Source organism: Sclerotinia sclerotiorum, genomic scaffold, assembly GCF_000146945.2.
Source record: "Sclerotinia sclerotiorum 1980 UF-70 scaffold_1 genomic scaffold, whole genome shotgun sequence".
Classification (NCBI taxonomy): Eukaryota; Fungi; Ascomycota; class Leotiomycetes; order Helotiales; family Sclerotiniaceae; genus Sclerotinia; species Sclerotinia sclerotiorum.
In genome coordinates this window covers 1,286,775-1,311,533 of record NW_001820835.1, presented here as the reverse complement: position 1 = coordinate 1,311,533, position 24,759 = coordinate 1,286,775, and the positions used below count along the sequence as shown (strand labels likewise).

The 24,759-nt window shown below is 41.4% G+C and overlaps 10 protein-coding genes across 10 annotated transcripts; 4 read left to right on the top strand and 6 right to left on the bottom strand.

Annotated features, from left to right (window-relative positions):
* Nucleotides 1-1,196: 1,196 nt before the first annotated feature.
* On the bottom strand, nt 1,197-3,797 carry SS1G_00505 (hypothetical protein; the record flags this gene model as incomplete). Its single annotated transcript, XM_001598366.1, has 4 exons — nt 1,197-1,320; nt 1,381-1,693; nt 2,027-2,625; nt 2,677-3,797. 4 exons carry the CDS (start codon nt 3,795-3,797, stop codon nt 1,197-1,199), a joined length of 2,157 nt encoding a protein of 718 aa, XP_001598416.1.
* A 655-nt stretch (nt 3,798-4,452) lies between these two features.
* On the bottom strand, nt 4,453-5,073 carry SS1G_00504 (hypothetical protein; the record flags this gene model as incomplete). Its single annotated transcript, XM_001598365.1, has 1 exon — nt 4,453-5,073. The coding sequence occupies one exon, from the start codon at nt 5,071-5,073 to the stop codon at nt 4,453-4,455; it is 621 nt and encodes a 206-aa protein (XP_001598415.1).
* A 1,278-nt stretch (nt 5,074-6,351) lies between these two features.
* Nucleotides 6,352-6,867, top strand: SS1G_00503 (predicted protein; the record flags this gene model as incomplete). The annotated part of the gene is made up of 2 exons (XM_001598364.1): nt 6,352-6,478; nt 6,716-6,867. The coding sequence occupies 2 exons, from the start codon at nt 6,352-6,354 to the stop codon at nt 6,865-6,867; spliced, it is 279 nt and encodes a 92-aa protein (XP_001598414.1).
* Nucleotides 6,868-7,065: 198 nt separating this feature from the next.
* Nucleotides 7,066-7,819, bottom strand: SS1G_00502 (40S ribosomal protein S19; the record flags this gene model as incomplete). Its single annotated transcript, XM_001598363.1, has 3 exons — nt 7,066-7,421; nt 7,506-7,569; nt 7,790-7,819. 3 exons carry the CDS (start codon nt 7,817-7,819, stop codon nt 7,066-7,068), a joined length of 450 nt encoding a protein of 149 aa, XP_001598413.1.
* Nucleotides 7,820-8,825: 1,006 nt separating this feature from the next.
* On the bottom strand, nt 8,826-9,729 carry SS1G_00501 (hypothetical protein; the record flags this gene model as incomplete). The annotated part of the gene is made up of 4 exons (XM_001598362.1): nt 8,826-8,875; nt 8,926-9,169; nt 9,230-9,335; nt 9,389-9,729. 4 exons carry the CDS (start codon nt 9,727-9,729, stop codon nt 8,826-8,828), a joined length of 741 nt encoding a protein of 246 aa, XP_001598412.1.
* A 2,658-nt stretch (nt 9,730-12,387) lies between these two features.
* On the top strand, nt 12,388-14,466 carry SS1G_00500 (hypothetical protein; the record flags this gene model as incomplete). Its single annotated transcript, XM_001598361.1, has 4 exons — nt 12,388-12,432; nt 12,971-13,175; nt 13,698-14,250; nt 14,373-14,466. 4 exons carry the CDS (start codon nt 12,388-12,390, stop codon nt 14,464-14,466), a joined length of 897 nt encoding a protein of 298 aa, XP_001598411.1.
* A 430-nt stretch (nt 14,467-14,896) lies between these two features.
* Nucleotides 14,897-15,088, bottom strand: SS1G_00499 (predicted protein; the record flags this gene model as incomplete). Its single annotated transcript, XM_001598360.1, has 1 exon — nt 14,897-15,088. The coding sequence occupies one exon, from the start codon at nt 15,086-15,088 to the stop codon at nt 14,897-14,899; it is 192 nt and encodes a 63-aa protein (XP_001598410.1).
* A 1,465-nt stretch (nt 15,089-16,553) lies between these two features.
* On the bottom strand, nt 16,554-18,601 carry SS1G_00498 (hypothetical protein; the record flags this gene model as incomplete). The annotated part of the gene is made up of 3 exons (XM_001598359.1): nt 16,554-16,633; nt 16,943-17,994; nt 18,519-18,601. 3 exons carry the CDS (start codon nt 18,599-18,601, stop codon nt 16,554-16,556), a joined length of 1,215 nt encoding a protein of 404 aa, XP_001598409.1.
* A 3,145-nt stretch (nt 18,602-21,746) lies between these two features.
* Nucleotides 21,747-22,142, top strand: SS1G_00497 (hypothetical protein; the record flags this gene model as incomplete). Its single annotated transcript, XM_001598358.1, has 1 exon — nt 21,747-22,142. One exon carries the CDS (start codon nt 21,747-21,749, stop codon nt 22,140-22,142), a length of 396 nt encoding a protein of 131 aa, XP_001598408.1.
* A 574-nt stretch (nt 22,143-22,716) lies between these two features.
* Nucleotides 22,717-24,624, top strand: SS1G_00496 (hypothetical protein; the record flags this gene model as incomplete). The annotated part of the gene is made up of 1 exon (XM_001598357.1): nt 22,717-24,624. The coding sequence occupies one exon, from the start codon at nt 22,717-22,719 to the stop codon at nt 24,622-24,624; it is 1,908 nt and encodes a 635-aa protein (XP_001598407.1).
* Nucleotides 24,625-24,759: the final 135 nt, after the last annotated feature.

Sequence of the window (24,759 nt, the reverse complement as noted above, 5' to 3'; positions counted from 1 at the left end):
GTTTTTCTAGAATCATCACTCCCATTTTCTGTCTATCACCTCAAACAACACCATTATCCCCTTATTAAGTCGCCATCCATCCTCAGTAACCTCGTCTACCATCTTCCCCATAGAATTCATCTGACCCCTAGCATGAATTTCGGGCTTCAAGTAAGACCGTTTTTAGTAAGTCTTACTTCAGCTCTGGTACATAAATCTTTCTAACTTTGATTCATTTCATGGACCTTGATTGTTGAGACACTCATACATTACATTATCAATAATAATAATATACTCTACAGAATATTTGTTCCGGCCCATTGTGCAATTTTGATATTCCGAATTAAGTTAGCTCATTCCGAAATATAATAAGTTGTGAAATAAACGAGGTTATTGATACTGAAATGAAAAAGAATAAGGGTACTTGTGAGTAACTTAGTTTACATAAATTGTAAAAAAAACCAAGGGATTATATCTTTTTATTTTCAACCTCTTCACACCCAGTCTTTATTTTTAACCTCTTCGTCACCGCCCAACTTTTATTTTCAATCTTACCATTACCCCCACCCATATTTTCAATTTTATCATCTCCCACTATTTCATCTCAACCTTCCTATTACTTCTTTTCTCCTATTTCAGAATCAACATAGTCCATTTCAGAATAAGAATATTGCGCAATAACCCGGAACAAATCCCCTATACAAACGAGCAGAAGTAAATGGGCTGTAAGTTAACCTACTTATATTTCTCTTTAAAGATAGCCGTCCTCTATTTCGAGACATGGATACAACGACTCGAATCCATGTTAATGTTCTAGAATCGGGGAGAAAGGGAACTCCTTTCGCTTACTTAAGGGGTTCAGAATTTGGGTGTGGTTGTGGGGATTAGATTATGATGAGGGGAGATTCAACGGCAGGAGGGTGAAGTGACTTTCAATGGTATTTGATAAAAGGATGGTGGGAGAATAACCATCTAGTCCCACATATCACTCATTCCAAACTCTTCTAATTGGATAGCGTATCATGGTATCTAGTAGTCTGGGTTGTAGTCCAACAATTAAAAGCTTCCAAAAATCGAATTTAATTGAAACATACAGATTCCTGGAAACCGTAATTCATATTTAAAGATCTAAGCCCTCTCAAACATCGAAAACCTCAACTGACCTGCTATGCCAGAATGACAGATACCCTGCGAGGGACGATACCCTAGATTCCCAACTAGAACCTCATATTACCAATGCTCATACTAGGAGGTAAATCCCCCTCCTTAGTCCCCCAATCACTCTCCGAATCACCCAAAACTAACTCTAACGTCTGACCCTCAGTGAAAAATTCATGACCACTACAACAACAAAAAATTAGCACACTACCCACTCATTCACAGTATCAAAAGAAAACCCACATCCAACTCCTATTCCACACCACTCCATTCACCTTCGCGCTCTGCACAAAAATATTCTTGACACCACCATCCCATCCCAAATTCCTAATCGCACTTTTCTTTCCATTTTCGTTTATAAAACTGACGGATTCGAAAAAGGGCGGCATGATTAGATATACATTTTGTCCAGGGTTGGGAAATAATCCCATCATGGAAAAGGCAGTGAAGGATGCCATGGCGCCGGTGTCGTCGTTGCCGGGTAGTCCGATGGTGGAGTCGTTGAAGTAGGCGGGAATGTACATGTGAGCACGAGAGGCGGAGAGGGCGGGACGCCCTGCGTACTGAAGTGATGAATTAGTTAATAGGCGGGGCTGTGGGATGATAGGTGTTGGGAGACAAACGTGATATAGAAATACTGTTAGGAATGAAGGTTCATTTCCGATATCTGTTAGACCACTTGTATGCAAATAATCCAGACGAGAGATAAAATTCTCAGCGCCACCGATCAGGTCAATCAGGGTCGCAATATCATGCGGTACAAAACTATTAACTTGTTAGCAAAACATAATATACAAAGATAGCAGCTCCCACAATTGATACTCCCATATACTATCCTCAAAAGTCTCTTGTGGATTACTAGTCAAACTGCAAAACAAATCCAACGGACTGCACAGTATCGGATCCTGGTATCCCCACGTCCCATTAAGATATTTAGGCTGAAAGAATCCTGTAAACCCTGTATCTACACCATTAATATACGATGTCTGATCTTCCTTCCACAGATTTTGCCAATTCGTCGCACGCTTTAGATACTTCGTATAGTCTGATTTCCCCAATCCTTTTCCAAGAGTTGAGACACAGAAATCATTATAAGAATATTCCAAAGTTCTAGAAATACTTCTAGAGTTTGTACCGAAACCTAAATAATCGTAATCAAGGTACGGGATATAGTTTAGCGCTTTCCAGGACATGAGACCACCACGTCCTTCGTTGGACCAATCTAATGGCTCGTTTTCTGCATCGTTAACGACTGCCTCGTAGGCAAGTTGCCAGTCTATACCGGTGAGATTCTTGACATATGCGTCAGATATAACATTATCGGCATTTGAACCTCCTTGAGTGAAGCCTTTACAGAGACTCATGCGACAATCTGGCAGCCAGCCAATGTTTTTGTAGGTATCGAGGAGACTGCGGATCATCTCCGACAGGGCGGATGGATCAATTATTGTGAGGAATGGGAGTTGTGATCTGAATGCATCCCATATACTGTGTGATTGTTATTTCTCCGTAGGCTCAGCCAACTGACTAAAGACTTACCAGTAAAACGAATCAAAGTATGGTTCGCTACTTTCCCATAGCGGATTCTCGCCAGTATAATTCTGTGGGGACATCATAGTCCTATAAATCGCGCTATAGAAGTTGGTCAATAGTGAAGTATCACTACCATTCCCAGGTTCCACAGTCACAACACCCAATTTCTCCCTCCATGCATTCTCAGCTGTTTTCTTGAGCCCAGCAAAATCCCAATCTGGAATTTCATTTTCTGCATTCTGGCAAGCTTTATCCGAGCTAATGAAACTGACACCCACTCTGGCACTGACAGTTCTATTGGTCGGTGCGTTGAAGCGAATAAAAGCTCCAGCCTGAATATAGAAGAGGTTTATGCCTCTCGTGACGAATAGTTCCTTTGGCTTCGTTCCTCCTCTATTGTTGACCCATATCCCGGTGTCTAGTATGCTTGCTCCAGAGAAGTCAACACAGACATATGACATAAATGAGCCACTTCCAAAACTTGGAATGAATGTCCCGTTTGCTTTTATGCGGCCATTGTCGGCAACGCTAATGGTGGCATTCTGTCTAGTGGCACCCAAATCCGTCAAGTCCAAGAGAATGAGCGGACTTAATGCTGTCCCATTTGCAGAAGTTTCTGCAGGAAAATTGAAATGATAAAGAGCAGCATGTTCTGAAACTGTCATCTCTGCATGAATCCCGTTCGCTAGACTTAATCCAAAATATCCCGGCGTAGCTACAACAGAGTCAAGAACATACGGCGTAGCTCGATCTGTGATCAAAAATTTGCAGTTATCAATGGCATCATCAGGACAGTATCGCGGAAATAGTGGAAAATTACCCAGCGAAGGATTTCCACCCGTGCCAGAATCATGCATATGTGAGAATCCGGTCACATTGCTACCATCCGTAGAGAACCCAGCAGTATTTTGACCATTAACATCAGCGACCGCCTTCGCCATTCCGTATGGAAGCGTAGCTCCTGCAAAAACATTCCCACCATTGTTAGTACCAATGAGTTGATTAACGTATTGAAGCGGGTCAAATGTACTCGCATTCGTTGACGTTGTGTTAGTGATGTTCCATTGAGCTACCACTAAGGTAGACAGGAAGAATACACAAGCTTCCAAATATCTCTTGAGTGTCATATTGAAAACTAACGACAAACAATGAGACAGGTGGTCGAGAGATTGTTGTAAAATAAGGGAAAACATACTGTTGTCATGAAAATTAAGTACTTGTTTTCAACGCGGGGTAGCCATCAATCAGTGCATATTATTGATGCAGTACTACATCACTTGATGCAGGAACCTGAAAGGCGCATTTTAATATTAAGCAAAACCTTCCTATAAAAGATAAAAGCGACGAAGTAGGTCGTCACACATCCCACAGGTGATATATCCAACCCCAAGAATGGTTTATTTGTAGGGTATGAAGAAGCAGATCTGGAAAACTTTATGTCTGCGGACTAGGGATCAATTCAAGCGCAGTCCTGTTCGATAAATGCATAATTTAATCCGGAGTTACGAACATGACATTTAAACACGAGGTCAATTAGCAAGGTTCTAGAGTAGTAACTTTGGTTCCTTGTCGAGCACCATTCCGCGTAACAACATGTGATCAGACATCAAGAAAGGAAGAAGATGAAGAAGATGGACGGTGCGTCGAGAGACACCTCTTGCACTTAAATTCATGCCCATATCTATCCATCCCGATGCCAACTTAGCCAGCTACCGAACTCCAAACCCAACGGAATAAGGGTACCCAGATTATCACACGCCCAACGTCCATTAATAATACCTACTATGTAATACGCGGTTCGTAACCATCCTCAAGTGCGACTTCTTCCACCCACCAGTTCTTAAACAGCTCCAATCGTCCCGTCGCTTCCTGTGCCATTCCTCTGCCGGGTTCTGTCTTCATCAAAGGCTGCAATTTGAGCAGTTTCCAATCGAATATATCTATCGATTCTAGCATAGACCTATCTGTTTTCGCGCCACCATATGTGAAGACCTTTCCAATACCAATAGCTCCAAGAGAATCTAGGCGGTCCGCATCCTGAACAATGGCAAGCTCAGGATATTGATTGATGAGGTTCCGAACGACAAGGAGATCTTTCATTTCTTCGAAGTATGAAACGGCCGAACAAATGGTCTGTACCTTCACGGCCAGTTCGGTATTCGCCCCAAAGCCCAAGAGCAAGGTATTTATCATTGTCTTCGGATTTTCCTTCTTGAGATTGACGTACTTTCTATCCCCAACATCATGTAACAAAGCAGAAAGAGTGATGGTAGTCACGTCATATTGCGGTACAGGTTGATTTGTCCTGGCAGCATCTGCGATTATCTCATCGTGTATGATATGAGCTCTGCGTACAACGCGTTTGATATGGGCGAAATCGTGGGAGGCATCAAACTTTGCCATGTGTTGTTTGACATGGTTTTCGACTCTGGGATTAGCTCTGCGGCGGTTGCAATTTCGTGGTGTGTAGTAAAAAGTCTGGATGTTCGAAATACCTGCAGTGTTAAGTTCTTGAGAGATATCCCTATTGATGGCATCTTCAATGCAGGCATACTTCCAGTATTTCAGGAAAGATAAAACTCTCAGTCCATATTCCACTTACCGGATGGCTCTTATGTACTTTCATGATTCCTATACACAAACACTGTAATGTGGAATGTGTCGGAATGATGCAGAAAGATAGACATAACTTTTGAGAATGGGCCTCCAATAGATCATTCTACCAGCGTGGTCGTCTTTCAAGTTGAAGGTGCGAGAATTTCTTTGGCGCTTCGTAGGTTGTGGCAGAACTTCGGCCTTTGAAATTGTGTGGTGGGGAAACAAAAAGCAACATAATAGCTTTAATGTGTTTGCATGTCTCCTTTCACTACATATTCCTGAGATATTAGAACTCCAAATGGCCATGTTTCCCCATCTTCTTTGTTCTATCCTGGCAAATGCTTTCATCAATTAAGCAATTGAATGAAAACCTACACAAACAGAATTTTCCACACAGTACAGTGCTGTGCATGCCAAGCCGCATGTTGCTTACATGGAAGAGCAAACGGCCACTGCCAGAAGTCAGGGGTAGGTACTCCGTAGTCAAAGGAGCTTCGTAGGAATCTGTGCAGGCGTAACAAAGCAAATTGGAGCAATCTTCAGAAGTCACACTTCCAGATCTAGTCGTAGCATGGAGCACACAGCGAGGAGTCAAATTTTCGTGGAAAAGCAAGTGGTTTTCATAGTAGGAATGGTTACTCGATCACATCATCTAGTTAGAAGAAAAAAACATAGCAGGAATCAAACAGATGGGAAGACAAGAACATATTTACGTTCTCACCTAAAGAACTGCGTTGGGTTACTCTCAGTATAACGCGGGTGGAAGCGAGTATATCATGGGGCTGCTCCTCTTTTCGGGCGTGAATCCGCTACCTTTATATGTTCAAAAGCAAAGACATTGTTCTGTTCTCCAAAGCAATGCACCAGAATGCTTGATACACTTCAAAAGTTTCCAATCGCTATCTACAATATCGTGCTAGTTCCGAAGCTTCATGTACATTGTACACCAATGGTTTTTCATTCGAATAAATACGAAAAGCTGCAATTGACGCGATGGCACGGGTCAGCGCTTGGAGAAGGAAAGACGTAATCTCCAGCAGTTGACCACATTGCGCAAGTTAAATATTAAATCTCTGAAGAAACATGAGGGCTACGTCAAAACCGCTCATTATGCTCGCCCGATCCTCTCGGTGGTCCAGTTCGAATGCAAATACCGTCACAGTCTTTTCCGGGAAATTTGAAGGTCTCACGAAATTACACTACCGCCTCAGTAAGTGACTTGATACCTCCAAATCATTCCCTCCTCAACTCATCGCTGAGCGCAGCCATAGAAAGAAAGCGTGATGGAGTGTTTACTGTGATGTGGTTTTACTAGGTAGCGATAGATGATATATTATGAATTTTTTTGTCAATTAGGGTCAGATGATTCCTTTTGTGGATCTGAATATTGGAATTACTGTGGATGATGATTTTCAAATAATATTATTTATCTTGATAAAGGATATAGGTGAGGAAATGTTGAGAGGCCTTTGTAGAGGGTTTGCGGGACATGAAACTGCCGTTGTTAGTTGTCTAGATGCTTCAGGATTCCTCCTTCACAAGCATGGGTTTGGATTCAAGATCTCGAAAAGTTGTAAGGATCATTACGATTGGGATTGACTAGAAATGTAGGCAATTGCAAAATCAGAGCTTCGAAGGGATAAGCTTCAAAAATGATATTCTTTCACGTTAACCGTTATAACATATGGGGTATAATGAAAAGCAAAGTGCTTTAGGACGAGCTTTTATTTATATGTGATACACCATATAGCCCAAACCCCGTAAAGATTCCCATTCCCAGACCATGATGTAAATAATTTACTCGTCAGCTTCTTCCTCATCGGCCTCAACGGTGGTTTGTGCGATACGGTCCAAATCACGCTGTCCGGATTGGGTGATACGACGACCTCCCTTCTCCTCATCTTGCTCCAAAACACCGATCTTCTCGAGGGATTGCAAGACGTGACGGTCAACAGATCCAGAGGCGTTAACGTGGTGGGATGGTCTGGAACCACGGTTCTTGGTTGAACCGTGAACCTTGGTGAGACGGCCAACACCAACGGTTTTGCGGAGGTAGATGTGACGAGCGTTGGCGGCAGCACGGACGTAGTACCAGTCGATGGATTGAGGGGGGAGCTCGTTGGATGCGCTGGTCTTGACGGTATCAACCCAACCTTTAAAAAATTGTGTTAGCAGATTGAAACAACTAGGCAGTTATACAGGAAAATAAGGATTCGGATTTTCAAGTTGGCACGTACCTGGAATTGGGAGCTTTCCTTGTCTCTTCAAGAAAGCAGCATATGCTTCAATGAACTTTTGTGCCTGAATTAACCCGTCGAATCAGCATAATTCCGTCAGCGGAGATCTTTCGACCCCCTCACACCTGCTCATTTATCGACGAGAAGGTAGACCGCGAAGCTCAAGATTTGTGAAGATTGTTGATGTGAACGACTAGAATCCAAATTCGCTGTCGCAAATCGATTTTTCAAGCTCATCCTTCCTCTTCCTCTCCTTCGCAGCTGGTGGAATTGATTATACTTACGTCAACATCGCGAACAGTAACACCACCCATTTTTGCGGTATTTGGAATTATGTTCGAAGGGTTTGTCGTTGGAAGTTCTTTGGGCGGAATGGAGATTGTCGTGTTCGAGGTTCGAAAAGAGATACTGAAAATGTTGAAAATATTCAAAGTGCGGGCAACAAATTACGCGAGGGGGAGCTTGCCATATATAGACTAGCGCATATTCATCGGTAACTTTTGCTCGTTTTTACCGATTTTCACATTTACGGTTTACGCTTACCTATATTTGCGGAGAATTGGTTTGCATATATTATTTATATCATCCGAGCCGGCCTACAACAATAAGATTAAGTTTGACCGATACAAAACAATAAAGCTTAACTTATTGATTTTCCCGCAGTGATGGAAAAATTTGCTGTTACATGAACCTTGATATCTGCACGAGACTAGCCGAAAATCTGTCAGAATCGGGACACGGCTAGCTCACGAGTTCTTCATCTGAGAAGAACAGTAGCTGATATTATCGATTCTCAGTCTGACCATTTGTCCATAGCTAGTTTGCCTCTCCAGTGTTGTGAAATGTATCGAACGTTCGAGTGTACTATTTAAGGCTATATACCGTTCTAAGAATTCATTCATTGCTTGGATATCTAGAAGTAGATGTCCCTTTTGCTTCACATGATATGTTTCTGAAATAATCCATATTTTAAAGGAGATTGAGCTTTGAAATGAAACCTTTCGTCTTTTCTTTCATTGATAAAGTGTGTATATCTTCAGTAGGCCACAGACTACTTGATGGTACCGATCTATTACCTGAAGGTTCCGGGCACTTTGCAATGTACAGAGAAGGCTGAGATAGAAACTCTCATTCATTCAAGACTTTCATGCAATTGGTAATAAATACACTATTTAAATATATACATTGTCATTTATTTCAAAAATATCCATTGAAGGGAAAGATATGTACAAAAGCTCCTTCTCAATCATTGCATGCAATCCTCTAACGGCGGGACTTATCAAGCCTTTGCAGGGCTTCTCTTATGTCCTTGTTTGAGATTTAACTCAAGGAGACGCTGTAGGCGGAGGTGCTGAAGACAGCTTTGGAACCTGATTTGTGTGAGCTTCTGGGTGAGTAAACGATCAAGGGATAAACTTACCGGTGAATGGTTCGGTACCAGCTTGGATTGTTGTAAGTAATTGGGTGGCTGGGTACTTTTGGTATGTGACCAAGTATGTAAGGAATTCCTTCAAATCACCAGAGAAATTGGTAACTGAGCTGGCTGCGACGAAAGAATGCACTGTAGTTGAGCCATTGAGTCCGGTGTAGAGTTTCCATGACACTCCGGCGATGGTTACAGTTGCAACAGGTTTTCCGGTTGCTGAGATTGGTCCTGCACCACCCTAGTAGAGGTTAGCTTTTGTAATATTACATAAATGAGAAGAATGACAGTAGAGGCTTACAAGGGCAGCGACCCAGATCATAATCTCGAAGTCCGCAGCGCCAGTTCCTTTAGCCGAAGAGAATAGATCATAGGATACATCAGCAACGAGATTGGAACCAGTGTAGCTGGAAGGGATCATGATTAGCTAAGTTTTTTGAATGGTACGGACGAAACAAACCTCCATTTCCAGGTAGTTGGGATCTTTTTAATGGTAGAGACCTCCTTAGGTGACATAGTAAGTCCTACGTTTGCATAGGACTTGACTTGAGAAGATCCTCCTGCCCACGACCAGGCAGTGGACCAGACAAGAGTATTACTTGTGTCTGAAGTGAGAGTTGTGCATTGAGAACCGGTGAAACCAGTAATGTTCCAGAGGTTTTGGTAGATAGTATAAGTTCCGGTTTGGAAAGTATCCCATTGCCCACATTTTGTTGTAGCTCTCTTATCGACGATGGCGGTAGGAGAGGCAACAGCAACGGTTGCCAAGGCTAAGGAGACTAAGGACTGAGTAAATTTCATGATGATGGAGTTGAAGGATACTTGATTGTGCGTAGAATGTTTGGATGAAGAAGAAGGTGACAGCGAAGAAGACTCATATTTATATAGAATCTAATGCACTCATCATGGTACAGGCGCTAACTCGTTTAAAACATCAGAAGAAATGGAAGGGATTGTTGTCCGGGGAGACCTTGCGCTTGACAGATTGGCAGGACCTTTCTAAGCAAATTGTAATATACAGCTGTCCCCAAGAGGACAAAGCTTCGAGTTTGATGTGGCTTCACCAACTAGAGTTTCTAGAGGGAGTCCCTAGTCTACTCGAGTACATCTAGAGTGATCCAGGATACCTCTGTGGGGTGCTTGAAAGCCAAGATGGTTCGCCCACTTTTCCGCCAATAAAAGTTCAAAGCGAGTTAATATATATTGACATGGGAATAAAGTTCTTCGGAAAAGGCTTCGGAGAACGACCAAAGTAGATAGACTTGAGAGATTATTCCGTTACTAACGCTTTGAAACGCGTTAAGATGGGACTATTTCGGCACCTAGGGGTTTCGAAGCCGCACTTGAGGATTCTGGCTAAATTTGCCAAGGAAAAAACGTTGTTAAAGTCGTACAACCTTGATATTTATCGGGGAGTGGATCTTATGACTTACCCCGGATTCTTGAAGAGAGATGAACGGCAAAGTTTGTCCCTAAAATGGATTGATGCTCATTATGATGATGAACGATCACTGGTGGTAAAATTTCTCCTCATCTAGCAATTGTAGTAGAGGCTTTTGGCAAAATAACCCCAGCTATTTCCTTACCACTTGAAAGAGTCTGTCTTTGAAATGAGCGAGATTATCTAGTCATATATGTTGATGACACTTTCATTCTACAATCGCTCTGTATAAATTTCAATAACTTCAACAAATTCAAATAACTACTTGAATTAAGTAGACATAGAGTTTAAACAAATGCCTAAGAAGAAAACATATTTTTTACCAGTGTGAAATGAACATTCCCTGGAATCTTGATTAGGATTTTGGGAACCTTGGAAGTTAAAGTTACCCGGAATACACCCTTAGAAAGTTCAATTAATTAATCATTACACCGCCTGTGTAGTCATGGTTGACAGCTCTCATTCAGATATATTTTTAGTAAATACTAAAGCCCTCTGGTGTGTAGAAAACGCAGGATTCATAGTAAGAATGACATGGAAGCTATTTATCAATGGAAGCAGCTCTATGAACATAAAGTCAAAAGAATCCTATAATTAGAGACGATAAGTTTACACATAGAGATAGATCATCGCTTAAGAAGAATTACACGTCTCTACATGACACGCACGGAGGCCTGTCAATCGATAGTTAACGAATTTTAAAGTAATTAAACTCTTTTAAGCTTAATACATATGCGATCGATCTGTTTCTTCAAGACGTTATTACGTAGTATTACATTGGCCTACAATAGTACTATCATTTGTGAATAATCCCATTATTTAGTCGCTAGGGATTCTCACGTTTCTATATATCGAAGTCTACCAGCAATGACAATATTAATTCGTCATAATAGTCTTTTCATCGCAATCGTATTAAGTCTATACATCGGATATTCCATATGTCAGGTGCCATACGCACGGACCCTCCTGTATATTGAAGAGTACTTTTCCTCTCCTGATCGAATACAATATTTATCAATTCGGCCCTTAGATTTCACTGTACTTTGTGACACCATGAATACTAGATAGTAACACCAAGGGACTTTATATGCCAAGAATCCTAAGAGAGTCTGGCCCTTCGGATCCAAATGACCGGCTCGCAATAAGGTTCATGTCCATGGGAAGCGAAGGTCTATATAAAGCTTTGCCCTCAAGGTCAGTCATTCAATATTGTTAAACAGTACTTATATTTTCCTCTCCATTAAAATCGACTCCCCGCTCGACTTTGATAGAAGCCAGGTACATACGACCTTTGTGACTTTTAACGGCACGTCCCGTGATATGGATTGTAGCGGCGTAGAACAGTAACTTTCCCCTTTTGAAGTCTTCAGTCATTGAGTTTAAGATCTTAGTCACAATACTCCGTACTCCGTATATCCACGAGTCTAAAAATAACAATGGATTCGCTGCACTTCCCCATAGTGATTTGACGCCCCTGACGAACGACTAGCTCGCATCAAAATATACCGAGCATCCGGTTCATATGGAATATTCCGCCGTGCCAGACAGAATATTTGAAATGTGGTGGTAGGTAGAAATCTCTTCCATTTTGTGTCATTGAGTCTTGCATGATATATAAGTCCTGTTGGTGAAATTCTCTCCATTAACCTAGTAGATTGATGTCGAAACGATAATATCTCAATCATAATGAAACACGATGGCTCTTCAATTTGGTGTGGCTAGAGATTTGAAGGGTTGAGATAAGATCCGATTAGAGAGATAAGAGGAAATTCGCAGTTTGTCAAAAATGGGGGAGAATTTCAGAAACGAAATAACAGGACCTTTTCTTGTCGGCAACCAAGCAGTATCCCATATTTTTAAATGGAGTGTGGTTTTCTTTTCTGACGGCATTAATAGTTCTATTCGATATAAAATACACATATATGGAGTACATACCTACCTCATATTAGGTAAGTCTTACTGTTATAATAACTACTAGGTATTACCTCTTCATTCATTTTATTTTTGCTACGTCTCAAATGGCTTTCTCGTCACCTGATCCCCGGAATACCCAACAAGTTCCTGTGAAACCGTGAGCGGGGAGTATTGTTGTCAAGTCAACTCGAGAATAATTCTAAAATATCCATCGCCTCACAAATTCAACCACAGCTTCACTTTGGCATTTTCTTGTGTAACGTGTGCGTTATATGTGTGGATGATAAGTGCTGTCATGTTCTAACCCAAACTTGAGTGCGTTCATTAACGCGTCAAGTTTTCCATTCATCTCTATCCACACGTTCATGCATTTATTCATCCACTTGTTCACCCGCCACGTCTGGTCATCAACTCTGTCCCTTTCAATCGATTTGCCTACATAAAGCAAATTGAGACCTGGAAGAGGTTGGCCGGTAGTCTTCAAGGCTGCAATCTTCAAGACGGCAACCTTCCCCTCATAAAAGCGCACGTCTAGAAAGATGTCACCTCCCCAAGAGCGAACCCTATCGAAAGGCAGGAATACCGAATCGAACCAGCCACTTTCCTCACCAACCAGTAATACTCCTAACAAAAAGGTATCTTGTTCTTGTTCTTGTTCTGATATATTACAAAACTAATAAGATCAAGTTTCCACAAGCTAAGGATCGAAAACGTAAACGAGCACAAGAAGACGAAGGCGGCTCCCCTTTCATCATCGCTCCATTTCAAACAGGGCCACGAACATCCTGCTCAGAATATTCTGTCAAAGATAATCTTACAATCCTCGAAAACACAGCGGTCGATATTGACCAAAAAGATCTGGATCCACTTGAATACTGGAGAAGGCAATTCTGTTGGCCGCAGAAATACTTTGAAGCAGAGAGCGACATGAGCCTACTTGCCAGAAAAAAAGTCTTCCCCATCTCTTGGTAGTATACGATGGGAGCTTGGCTATTCTGCTGCAATTACCCATACCATAGCTAGCGATGACAAGCCGAGGGAAGTAAAAAGTGCCTTTTATCTACATTCAAGTTACGAGATATTACTTTCCACCAAGGGTAGCTTTATGAAGAAATCCGATCTAGACATTACAGATACAAGCAAAAGATTTTGTCGAATCTTACTCGAACTAGAACAACCAGTCCCTCAGGATACGTTGTTTCGTGACGATCTATTCGAAAAACTTGTGCAAGAATACGAGTGAGTAATGAACCTATGGTTATTCGAGACGTCTTCTCTTTAATATGTCCGTCAGCCCAAGTTTTAAGGATCTACGGTGCGAAACATCTCAAGGTTTTAGACGAAAGTGTCAACGAGGGTTGGAATAAAGCTATACCTTTTGCTGGCCCTCGCCTATAACCTGATTACTCTGTAGGGTTCGGGCGATCTGCATTTACGAGCGATCAATTGGCAAAGCTTGAACCTTTTGTTGGTGGAATCATGGATAAGTGTACCTCTTATTTCATGGGTACTTGGCGGATATACTTTCCGTTCCTTACATCGGAGGTGAACATCGCAGATCTCGACGTTGCCGATCGACAAAATGCTCACAGCATGACACTTGCAGTGAGAGCTGTAGTGGAACTCTTCAGACTTGTAAAACGAGAAAAGGAGCTTCATCGAGAGATACTAGCGTTTTCAATGTCGATTGACCATCGAAATGTAAGTATTTATGGTCATTATCCCGTGATCGATGGAAGGAATACTACTTTCTATCGCCATATGATTCGCAGTTTCGATTTTACAGATCTGGATGGTAAAGACAAATGGGCAGCATATAGATTTACGAAAAATGTTCACGATATCTGGATGCCGATCCAGCTGGAAAGAATTCGTTCTGCTGTCGATAATTTACCTTCTGATCTGAATTTCGAGGTTTCGCAGCAATCTGAACAATCTGAACTAGAGGAATCTGAACTTTCATATAGGTTTGAAAGTTGAAATCTTTCTGAGCGAATGGGCAATGATACTGCATTTTCAAAGGAAGCTGGAAATGGGTCAAGTTGTATTGGTTCAAGATAGGTTAATCCTAACAGCTTTGCTGTCTCAGAAAATTGACGAGGGGTCTCCAAGAAGCCAAGTTAAACAGGTTGACCATAGATAGTCTCATCAGGAAGAATTTGAAAATATCTTCGGATGATTAAAATGGATATGGTGATTGAGGTGGATACAATGTTGCTTGATGATATACCTCTGTAGACAATTGTTTAAAGATGATGATCAAATTATGGTTCTAGACGACGATAGCAATCTACTACAGGTATGTGAATCTGGGAGATGTGAGATCACTGGCAAGTTCCTTTGTTTGGTATGAAGTACTAGGTAGATTGATTGATTGATTGATTGATTGATTGATTGATTGATTAAATTAACGTCTACACTGAGTCTATGACTATCTAAGACGGCTAGGAGCTTTGTAGGCTTCTAACAATAATACATGGGGGGTAGCTGGCCTTATTCGACCGTAGCTAATACAGGTTGGGGAGATTGAAAGCCTCAATCTTCTAATGTTTGAATGGGGGAAGTGAAAACTAATACTAGGGGACCAAGCCCGCCTTACAGATACTCTCGTATTCAAATAAGAGGAATAACAAATGAAATGTAATGAAATTTGACATTGGGGTGATTGCCCAAATTGACCAAGTTGACCAAGTTGACCAAGTTGACCAAGTTGACCAAATTGACCAAATCGACCAAACCGACCAACCCAACCACAACCCCCCGGTCCACCCCCTTCTTCTCCGCCTTCTTCCTCTTCTTCTTCATGCATTCTATTGAGGTGCCATGATCTGGTGGCTATTCTCGTCGCCTCGATAAATTCGAGGGTCTTGATGATTCCTGCTTTAGTGTGAAGCAGATATTTCATAGTAGGTCGGACTATAAAGTTATCCTTATTGAGGGTTTTCCTTGCCATTTTATATAAAGGATAATTGAGCAGAAGATGATCAGGAGATTCCTTTCCCCCATATCTACAATTGTTATTAAAGGAGATACCGAATCGTTTCAAATAAGATTTGAAGTATCCGTATCCAATTTTGAGTTGGAACAAAGCACAGATTGTGCTTCTTTTGATGTTTCCTGGAACTCTGATTTTTGAGCTGATCTTCCAGGGGTAGTTTCTTGAATATGTTGACGATGGTTGATGAAAATTGTTAGTGTTAAGGATGGCTATCCAGTTCTCTGATTTCATTCTTTTTATATCCATTCCAATAAAGGCATAACTGGTTTCGTGAGATGAGGATGGTATTTTGGTCGCCTCTTTTGCAAGAGAATCAGCTAGCTCGTTTCCTTGTACAAATGTATGTCCAGGGACCCAATTGAGAGAGATTTCGGCTCCTTTATTTTGAATAGCTTCCGCAGCTTTTATAGCTTTGATTTGGCATGATTGACCAGGTAAATCGGAGGGGGTTTTCAACCGGAATAATCCTGCTTGATTATCTGAGTATATCTTGAACTTGTTTCCTGGTTGGGCTATTGAATTTGCGTATTCGATCGCTTTAACAATTCCTAGAAGCTCCCCATTATAGACAAGCTGATTCACATTTATATTGATAGTCTCTTGATGAGAAATTCGGCCATTTGGTAAGATAACCGCTATCCCGATTCCAATCCCTATTCCCTCTAAAGTGGATGAGGCATCGATGTATATTATAATGGTATTTTTGTATTTATATTTGAAAGCCAGATTGTGAATCATTACAGCTTCTTCTTTTCCTAATTTGCTGATATTGACTTTATATGGAACTTCTTTCTTTCAAGGAGGAAAGTAGAAATGATGGATTCCTTCCAAAATGAGAGGATCGAAGTCTTTCTGAATTGAATTTTTGATCTTTTCGAGTTGAGTAGGTTTTAATTGCTTTCTTTGAGGGGTTGCAACTACATCTTGATTCTCCTTTTCTGTAGCCAGCTTTGTAGCTACTAAATTGACAGGATGAGAAGGCGAGATTTTCAATAATCTAAATGCGTATTGTTTGATTCCAGCATTTAGCTGTACTTCTGGAGGGCACAATGCGGCTTCTATTTCCATTAGTTTTATTGGTGAGGTTTTGAATACTTCTAGGATTTTTCGAAGGGCAAGGTTTTGCAAGGATTGAAGGATTTTCTTGAATTGGTTTTGCCCTTTCCATCATAAAATTGAATCGTAGTTAGCTATACTGGTAACGCATGCCATATAGAGCTGTCTCATTGCCTTAGGACTAAGGCCTTTTTCAGAATTAGCAAGTCTAGCCATTCAGTAGAATGAGGTTTTAGCCTGGGTAGCTCGGATTGTGACATGTTGTTTGAAACTGAGGCCAGGGTCGAACCATATACCTAGCCATCTGATTAGTGTTGAGGGTTGAATTATCTCCTCGTTTGGAAGCTTGATTGAGGCTGTCTTCGTATCTTTGGATATAGAGAAGTGTATTAGTTCCGTCTTCGCTAGATCAAATTGAATAGCATTTTCTTTGCCCAGAGCATATATCTGTTTAGTTGCTCTTTCGAGGGAGATGATGTTCTTTTTCCAGGATATTGAAAATGTTATTAAAGCTATATCATCTATATATGAGAGATATTTGATTGAATTTGCTGAGAATAGATCTCGAATATAAATTAAGAAGAGGATTGGCGAAATAGGGCTACCTTGGGGGGTCCCGGTATTGATCGGTTTGAAGGTTTCAATTTGGCCATCGAATGAGAGCTTGAGTAGCCTTTCCTTCAAAAAAGATGAGATCCAGGCGATTAGGCTAGTTGGGAGGTTTAGATTCTTGCAGATATCTAATAATTTGTTCATAGATATATGATCAAAGGCACCTTTAATATCCAGGAAAAGAGTTGAGGTTTTCTTCTTGGATCTTGAATTTCTTTCGATTTCGGTAATGAGTAAGATTGCTGTATCGATGGCTGATTTCTTTTGTCTTCCACCTATTTGAGAGTAATGAAGTAATTGCGTAGTCTTCGCTAAGTAGCTAAGCCTTTGAGCCAGAATTCTTTCACTTATCTTGCCAAGGCAATTTAGCAAGACGATAACTCTATAAGCTTTTAGGGCCGAGTAGTCTGGTTTTGAAGGTTTTTTGAGAATCGCTCCAATGACTTGTTTCCAGCAAGAAGGATGGTAACCAAGGTTGATAAGATGACTGAAGAAGGTGAAGAATGCTTTTGGTATTGCTTTGTACACTTGAATAATGATATCTTGAGTGATCCCATCGGGGCCAGGGGTCTTTCCTTTGATTTTTGCAGAGTATGCGTTTAGGAGTTCGCTCTTTGTGAGATCAGGCCATTCCCATTTCTTAGATTGTTTATAACTTTCCCAATTGGGCGGTAGGGTGAATGAAGGAGGAGGAAATAGGGTCGATCTAAATGCAGAGCATTTTCCCTCGAAAGAATTTTCTAGTTTAGAGGGATTGGATCGAATATTCGGGATTCTTTTGGTTTGTATATCTTTTGTGTATAACATTGCCTTGAATATGGATTGGGTATCCTCTTTTTCAAGGAACTCGTTCCAATGGTTTTTCTTTGCTGTTTTAATAGCTTGGAAGTAATGATTCCTGGCTGACTGGTAGATTTTCTTGAATATATCGTCTTCCAGGTAAATCTTGGCGTTCTCAAATGCATTAGAGAGTCGTTTTCGAAGGGCTTTCAGCTTTGGAGACCACCAGGGTTTAGCTCTTTTTGTGGACTTGATTCTCGGTATACTGGTTTCAGCCGAATAAGTGATTATTCGGGTGAATTCTTTTGCAGTTTCATCCAATACTTGTATGTATTGGCTCTTGTCAAAAAGGGAATCAAGAGAGTTGGATTCTGAGGTAGCGATATTAAGGTATTCACTCGAATTTAAGATGGTTGATATCGATATTTTCGATTTGAGGGTATTTGCGAATTTTTCCTAATCCGCAAGTTTTGTATTGAATCTTGCTGGCTGAGCTATATTCGTTGTACGGGATAAAGTGCCCTTTACTTCAAAGAGAATGCTTAAGTGATCTGATCCAAGATCCGGGAGGACTTGCTAATTAGTGATATAGGGAGATACTGAATCTGTGGCTAAAGTAAGGTCTAAGACACTTGGATTTGTCATATTTGTTCGATAAAAGGTGCTCGTGCCTGGTTCGTTAAATAGAATGAGATTATGATCCTCAAACCATTCGGTGAATAGATCGGCATTTGAGCTTTTGTTAGAGAAGGGGTCCCACCAAGGGTGATGGGAGTTGAAATCTCCTACGAGGATGGTGTGATGAGTAAGAGGGGTATTGTAAAGGCATCTTTCGATGGTGTGGCCTTTTTCTTTGGCTTGGTCTGCTTCATTGTAGATATTGATGAGTTATATTGTATGTTTTCCTTGAATGATATCAATGATTTGAATATCTGGATTATTAGGGGAGTTGGGAGTTAGGGCTACTAGTGGTTTGAATCCTTTTGAAATATAGATCATAGTTCGGGGATGTAAGTTCGAAGGATTATTTGGGAGGAGTTGAGAGAAGCTGGAGTGGGCAATAGATCTGGTTGAGAAGAAGTCTTTCTCAGGATTCGAGAGGATCTAGGGTTCTTGAATGACTATGAGATCAATTTTGAGTTCTAAAGCAAGTTGGAGAGCACTTTCGATTGCTTGAAGGCTCTTGTTTAGATTGATTTGAAGAATGCAAGTATTGTTGTACAGCATTAATTGGATTTCTTGATGGTTGATAGATATACTTCGTATACTTTCGAGTTGGCTTTGTGTTCTCCTTTATAATTAATACATTTGACACTTAGATGTTGATATAGTTTGCCTTTTGCTTGGCAGATTATACAGAAATGACCGACTGTAGTATGATTATTACTGCAAAGTCTGCAAGCTGGAGGTTTTTTGCAGTATGATTCGTTATAGCCGAATCCCTGGCATCTGTTATATTGGGATAAAGGAGTAGATGAATAGAATCTTTCTATTTTAATATTAATACCTGCAATATATAATCTTTTCTAGATAGCTATATCTGCTTCTTTTTGTATAGCAAATACAATAATTATTGCTCTATCTTATTGTTTGACTTTCTTAAAAGCATTAGTAAGCCAGTAAGGAGTATCTATAATACTGAGCCTTGGGTTGAAGGTATTGACTTCCTCTTTGATTAGGTCCATACCTTTCAGACCTGAGAATTCCTGAATTGGGATTTTGTGAATGATGACTTTATGCCAGGGTTTATCGATTTGTATTCTTTCGGCATCAAGTATTTTGTCCCAGATTTCCTTCTTTTCCATCAGGAATTGTGCATTGAAAGGGCTGTTAGTGGTTAGTATAAAATTACTGCTCTTTGTAGTAGTGATGGCTGAGATGATTGATCTATTGATTCCTGCTTTCTTGAAGGCTTCGTTGACTTTATTCCTTGTATTTAATGGTGTAAAAGAGGGTGGCTGATAAATAAGAGGTTTGATGAGGATTAGTCGTTTGCTTGGGGCTTCTTCCTTTTGTTCTGTAGTTTTCTGTTTTGTAGGTTTTGCCTTTGTAATTAGGTTCCATTCTCCTAAGGTTTTGGTAATAGTGGCATAGCTGGCTTTGGTTTCAGGGGCGTTTATTGTGGGGGGGGATCATATGATTGGGAAGGTTTGAAGGATGGTTGGCTTGCTTTTCGATCTGTTTGGTGGCATTTTCTAGATGGGAGATTTGTGATATGATGATATTTGAGGTTTTCATAAGTTTTCCTTTTTCAAGATATTCACGAAATATTTCGATTAAGTCTAGGACTTTCGATTGTTCTTCGATATCCTCTTCCAGGGAGGCAGCTAGAATGAGTAGACTTCTAGCTTTTTGGATAGCTTCTTTTGGTGAGTTGATATAGGGTTCTGAGTCGTTGGGTTGTTGTCTTCGTTTATTATTGAATTGGAGCGTTGGGCGATTGATTGGTGATTTGAATGGATCATCAGAGCTCAAGGTATTGCATTGGGTTTGAAAGTTGAAGGGTTGGGAGGGGGTAGGACTGGAGAGGATGAATGGCGGGCTATTGTTTCTTTCATGGGTTTGTTCAGTGTGGTTCACTTGGCATGGAGTGCCTAAGATCACTTTTGGGAAGTTCGATTGAGTGGTCCCCGTCATTGATGAAGGGGGTGAAAATTTCATGCGTTTTAGTGTGGTTTCATGTGTTTTTGGAAGTAGACGACAGTATCACAACAACTACTGGTTCAATTTCTTTGGGGACAATTGCGTTCGATTGATGCTGATTTGTTTAGTGCAAATGAGATATAAAAAGGGTGTATTTCGAAAAATAATTTTTCTTCAAAATTTGTTGTGTTGAGCAATGTTGCGATGTATATATGAGAGCAAACCTAAGGCCCAAGGTAACCAAGATTTTCTGTAATGAGGGTTACTAGAGGAAAAGAGTTGAGATGAATACATATTCTTACATCAGATAATAGTATCGTGATATTCAAAGAATAATTGTTTTCGATGTAATCGAGATCATCGTATCCAGAATAGTAAATCTAGACTTCTGGTTTCATATGGATGATTTTTTCAAGCCTTTTAGTTGTTGCGAGGTCAATGGAGAGGGTCCTTGAAGTGAGTCTGTATGGTATGAATCGACGAAGTATTTTGAGATTGAATGATCGAACAAGTGAGTTTTGGAAGATAATCGAAAAGCAGAAGGTTGAGGAGAAGGAGTACGGCTCTTCTAGGTGTTGAAAGTGGCGGCTGGCTCGCGTATACATCTTGTTTATGCGGCGGTACGCTAAACTCTGGCTTGGAGAAAGGGGAATAGCACTGAGACTTTTGATTCAAAATAATCAATTCTTTGATAAAAAAGCTTGTAGTTTCAAAGTATTTTTATTTTTGGAAAAAATGAAAAAGATTTGACTTCTTTTATTTTTCAATTTCAAAGTTTTACTAGAACATTCATATTCGACGAAAAGTAAAAAGATTTAGGTATTCTAATATTTCAATTAAATTTATGAAAATCATTTTAAGGGCTTTTCTATCCAGAAAGACATTAAGAGGATGAATCAATTCCGAACATATTAATTAAGGTGTAATTACCCAAGTGAAGGCCAAACAGATGCCACAGATGCCCGAGATGTAGAATATTGCTTCGAAGTTAACGTTCAACGACCAAATTTCGATTGCAAACAAGAGACCTGTTCGGTTCGGAGAAACGTATCCTCCGTTAGTTCTAGACAACGCTTATTGGCTTGTGGCTCCTTGGTTTTGTCTCCACACTTCACACTCCAACATCCCCTCGAGAACATAATAGTAGATTTGATATCGAGTTGCATCATAAAATCGCGATATTTTTTCTGGTATAAATTCATCAGCTCGAGGTATCGAAGAGAGTCGCATCTTTGAATATATGGGCAGAAATTATCGGTCGCAATAGATGGACAAGGTCAAACGAATTCTCGATAGCGCGCAGAGGACGGTAACCTTTGCGACGACTTGAATAGTTCAGCGGAAGTATATTTTGTACGGAAATCAAATATAACAATGGCTCCTGCGGCATCGGTCGCTCAGGCGACAAGCAAAGCTAAACGGCCTATGTCCATTCAAACAAATGGCATCAATTCATCAACCTCCTCACCATCCCCATCAATGTCCGCCAGTAAACTAGGATCAGGTCCCAAGAATTCCCAAAATTCCATTACAGCCAATGGCGTTGGAAACAATTCAGGGACTCGTTCTGCGAAAGGAAATCGTTCGGGGCATACGGTTGGTCGAGGAGTGAAAAATAATGGTGCTGGTATGAGATCTGGCAGTGTTGCTGGAGAATTTGTCATACCACAAGTTGCGCAATCACAACCATATGGTAATATCTTGTCGTTCACCGTGGTTTATACATATGCTAAATCTTTCAGTCAAAACCGAGCGCTACATACTCAATAAATACCGAAAAAGCCCTCCTTCCATAATCATTCATTTATACGCGACACATTTTCGATTTGATCAACAACCAGGCAGTTTCTCCTATGTGTCTCCGATGCGAATTCTCCTTGAGCATATCAGAGATAAAACTATACCCCATGAATTGGTAGATTATTTCATACTAAACGAAGTACCATTTTACGAAGGTTGCATGATTGTCCAGATCCTTGATCACAAATCCATTGCTCCCCAACCAACCTCATCTCAACCCAAGGACGGAAGCAAGGAAGGCGTTTCTATTCACACTCTCAGTAGTTACATTACCCCATCTCCATATGCGTCGTACCCTAGGCGTGATACAGATAAAAGTAGGAACTCGAGAGAACAAACCGGCGATGGTCCGACGAAGGCGAAGACTTCTGCTCAGCAGGACAAGGAGAATATGCCTGCGCCAGGTGCCTCGAACGATTCCCAAGGAAGCAAAACAGTTCCACCACCAGCAAAATGCAAAGTGACAATGTGTGTACTCTTCCCGACACCGATTAGTACCTATATCGAAATAGCTCGTAATTCTACCGCGCCTCGCACACCAGATATGGATGGGCGTCAAGAACGCTCTGATGGAAGCACATCAGCTACATTAGTACAGCCAACTACACCACTCGGAGCTGTTCCACCAACTCCTGTTATAAACATGCCACCGCCTGCAAAGAGAATAAAACAAGCCAAGCTCGAGTTTAACTGCGGTAATGTATATGCAGCAGAAGCTCAGATTATCCTAGCCACTACAGCTCCTTTGATGCTTGAACCTGCAAATAGTGCAACAGAATGTTCACAACTACTAGAATCATTAGCTCACCCTATGCACTTAGAGAAGCCTCCTCAACCCAAGTCTCGTAAAAGGACAGTCGCAGAAATGGCTGCTGATGAAGCTCTTGCCGCAGATGAGCAACGTTATATGCTCATTTTGGATGAACAACGTTCTGCGACCGTGGCCCGTGGGGCAGGAGGGGCCAATGTTGCGGACGGTGCTGGCCAAGCAGGTGGTGGTTTTGAAGCACGGTTTGAGAAGTTTAATGCTCTCGCAAATATCAGAAAAGAGCTCGCCGAAAAGGCAGCACAGAAAAAATTACTAGAGCAGGAGGCCGAGCGAAAGTCCAAGGCTGAGCTAGAGGTTCAAAGAAGGCAGGAGCTGGCAGAGGCTCGGCAAAAGGAGGCAGAAAGACGTCAACTTATGGCAGCGAGACAACAGCAACAGCAAGAAGCTCAAAGACGCGCGTTGGCTGCACAACAACAACAGCAGCAGCAGCAGCATTCACAAGCCTTGCAAGGTATACCTCCCCAAGCGCAAGGTCCCCATGCACATCCCTCTCAAGCAAACGGCATTGTCTCGAATGGTATGCAGGCACAACGCTTCCACCCTCATCAAGGTACCCAAGCCCAGATGTCTTCACCAATCGTCCGAAATGGAACTCCGCATAGCCAGGCATCGCCAACAGTCAATAATGGTATTGGTAACAACGCAATGCAACACTCTACGTCGAGCATGGGTGGTAGTCCTCCTCGTCCAGGTTCTGTGGTTCATCAGAATCATCCTCAAATGGGCGCACCCGCAGCTCATGGCATGGTACCTCAAAGAAGCCAGCAAAGCCATGCAGGAACACCTCGAATGCATAATGCCACCCCTAACATGCAATCTACTCCATTAAACCGTGGACTGACGCCAAGGATGAGCCAGGGGAGCCCCCTTCAAGGTGTTATGGCGCAAGCACCTGCAATGGCTCAAATGGGAATGAACCCGACTCAAATGCATGTCCAAGCTTTGGGTAATCTCACACCTGTACAACAACAACAATATTATATGCAATTACGAGCTCAACAACAAGCACAGCAGCAGCAGCAAGCTCAGAGCATGGGAGTAATGCCTAACGGGCAACAAATGACTCCTCAGCAAATAATGCAGCATCAACAGATGCGGCACATGCAAATGCAAGCCAATGCTAACAATCCTAGCCATCAATTATCTCAAAGCTACCAAAACCAATTGGCTGCCATGCGACAAGCTGGCATGCCTCCTAACATGAACCCAAATCAACAATTCATGGGAAATAATATGAACATGCAGAACATGCAGAATTTGGCAATGCAGCAGCAAATGCAACAACAACAGCAACAACAATTGCAAATGCAACAACAACAGCAACAGCAGCAACCATTGGCACAGCAGCAAAACGCTTTGATACAACAATACGTGAACAACAATCAACCCCAGACCCATCAACATATGGCCCAATTATACAAGCAGCTCCACGCTAGAGAGATGTCGTCAGGTGCACACCCTCAAGGGCTGCCGGAACAATTGAAGAAAAGATTACAAGCGCAAGCGCAGGCTATGGTATTCCAAAACATCAAATCAAAGCTGCAGGCAGGTGTGCAACAAGGTTTCCAGCCGGGTATGCAGATGCAAAATGGAATGGGTATGGCAAGACAACCAGGCATGTAGAAGTTGTATTACACGTGTGTATAATTATGAGCTCATTCGCACTTTGCTCAAACAAGGAGTTCAATCAGGGCGGAAATGGGCAATGTCTTAATTTGGTAAGGCGCATATTTGGGCATATTTATCTAGGGGCACATA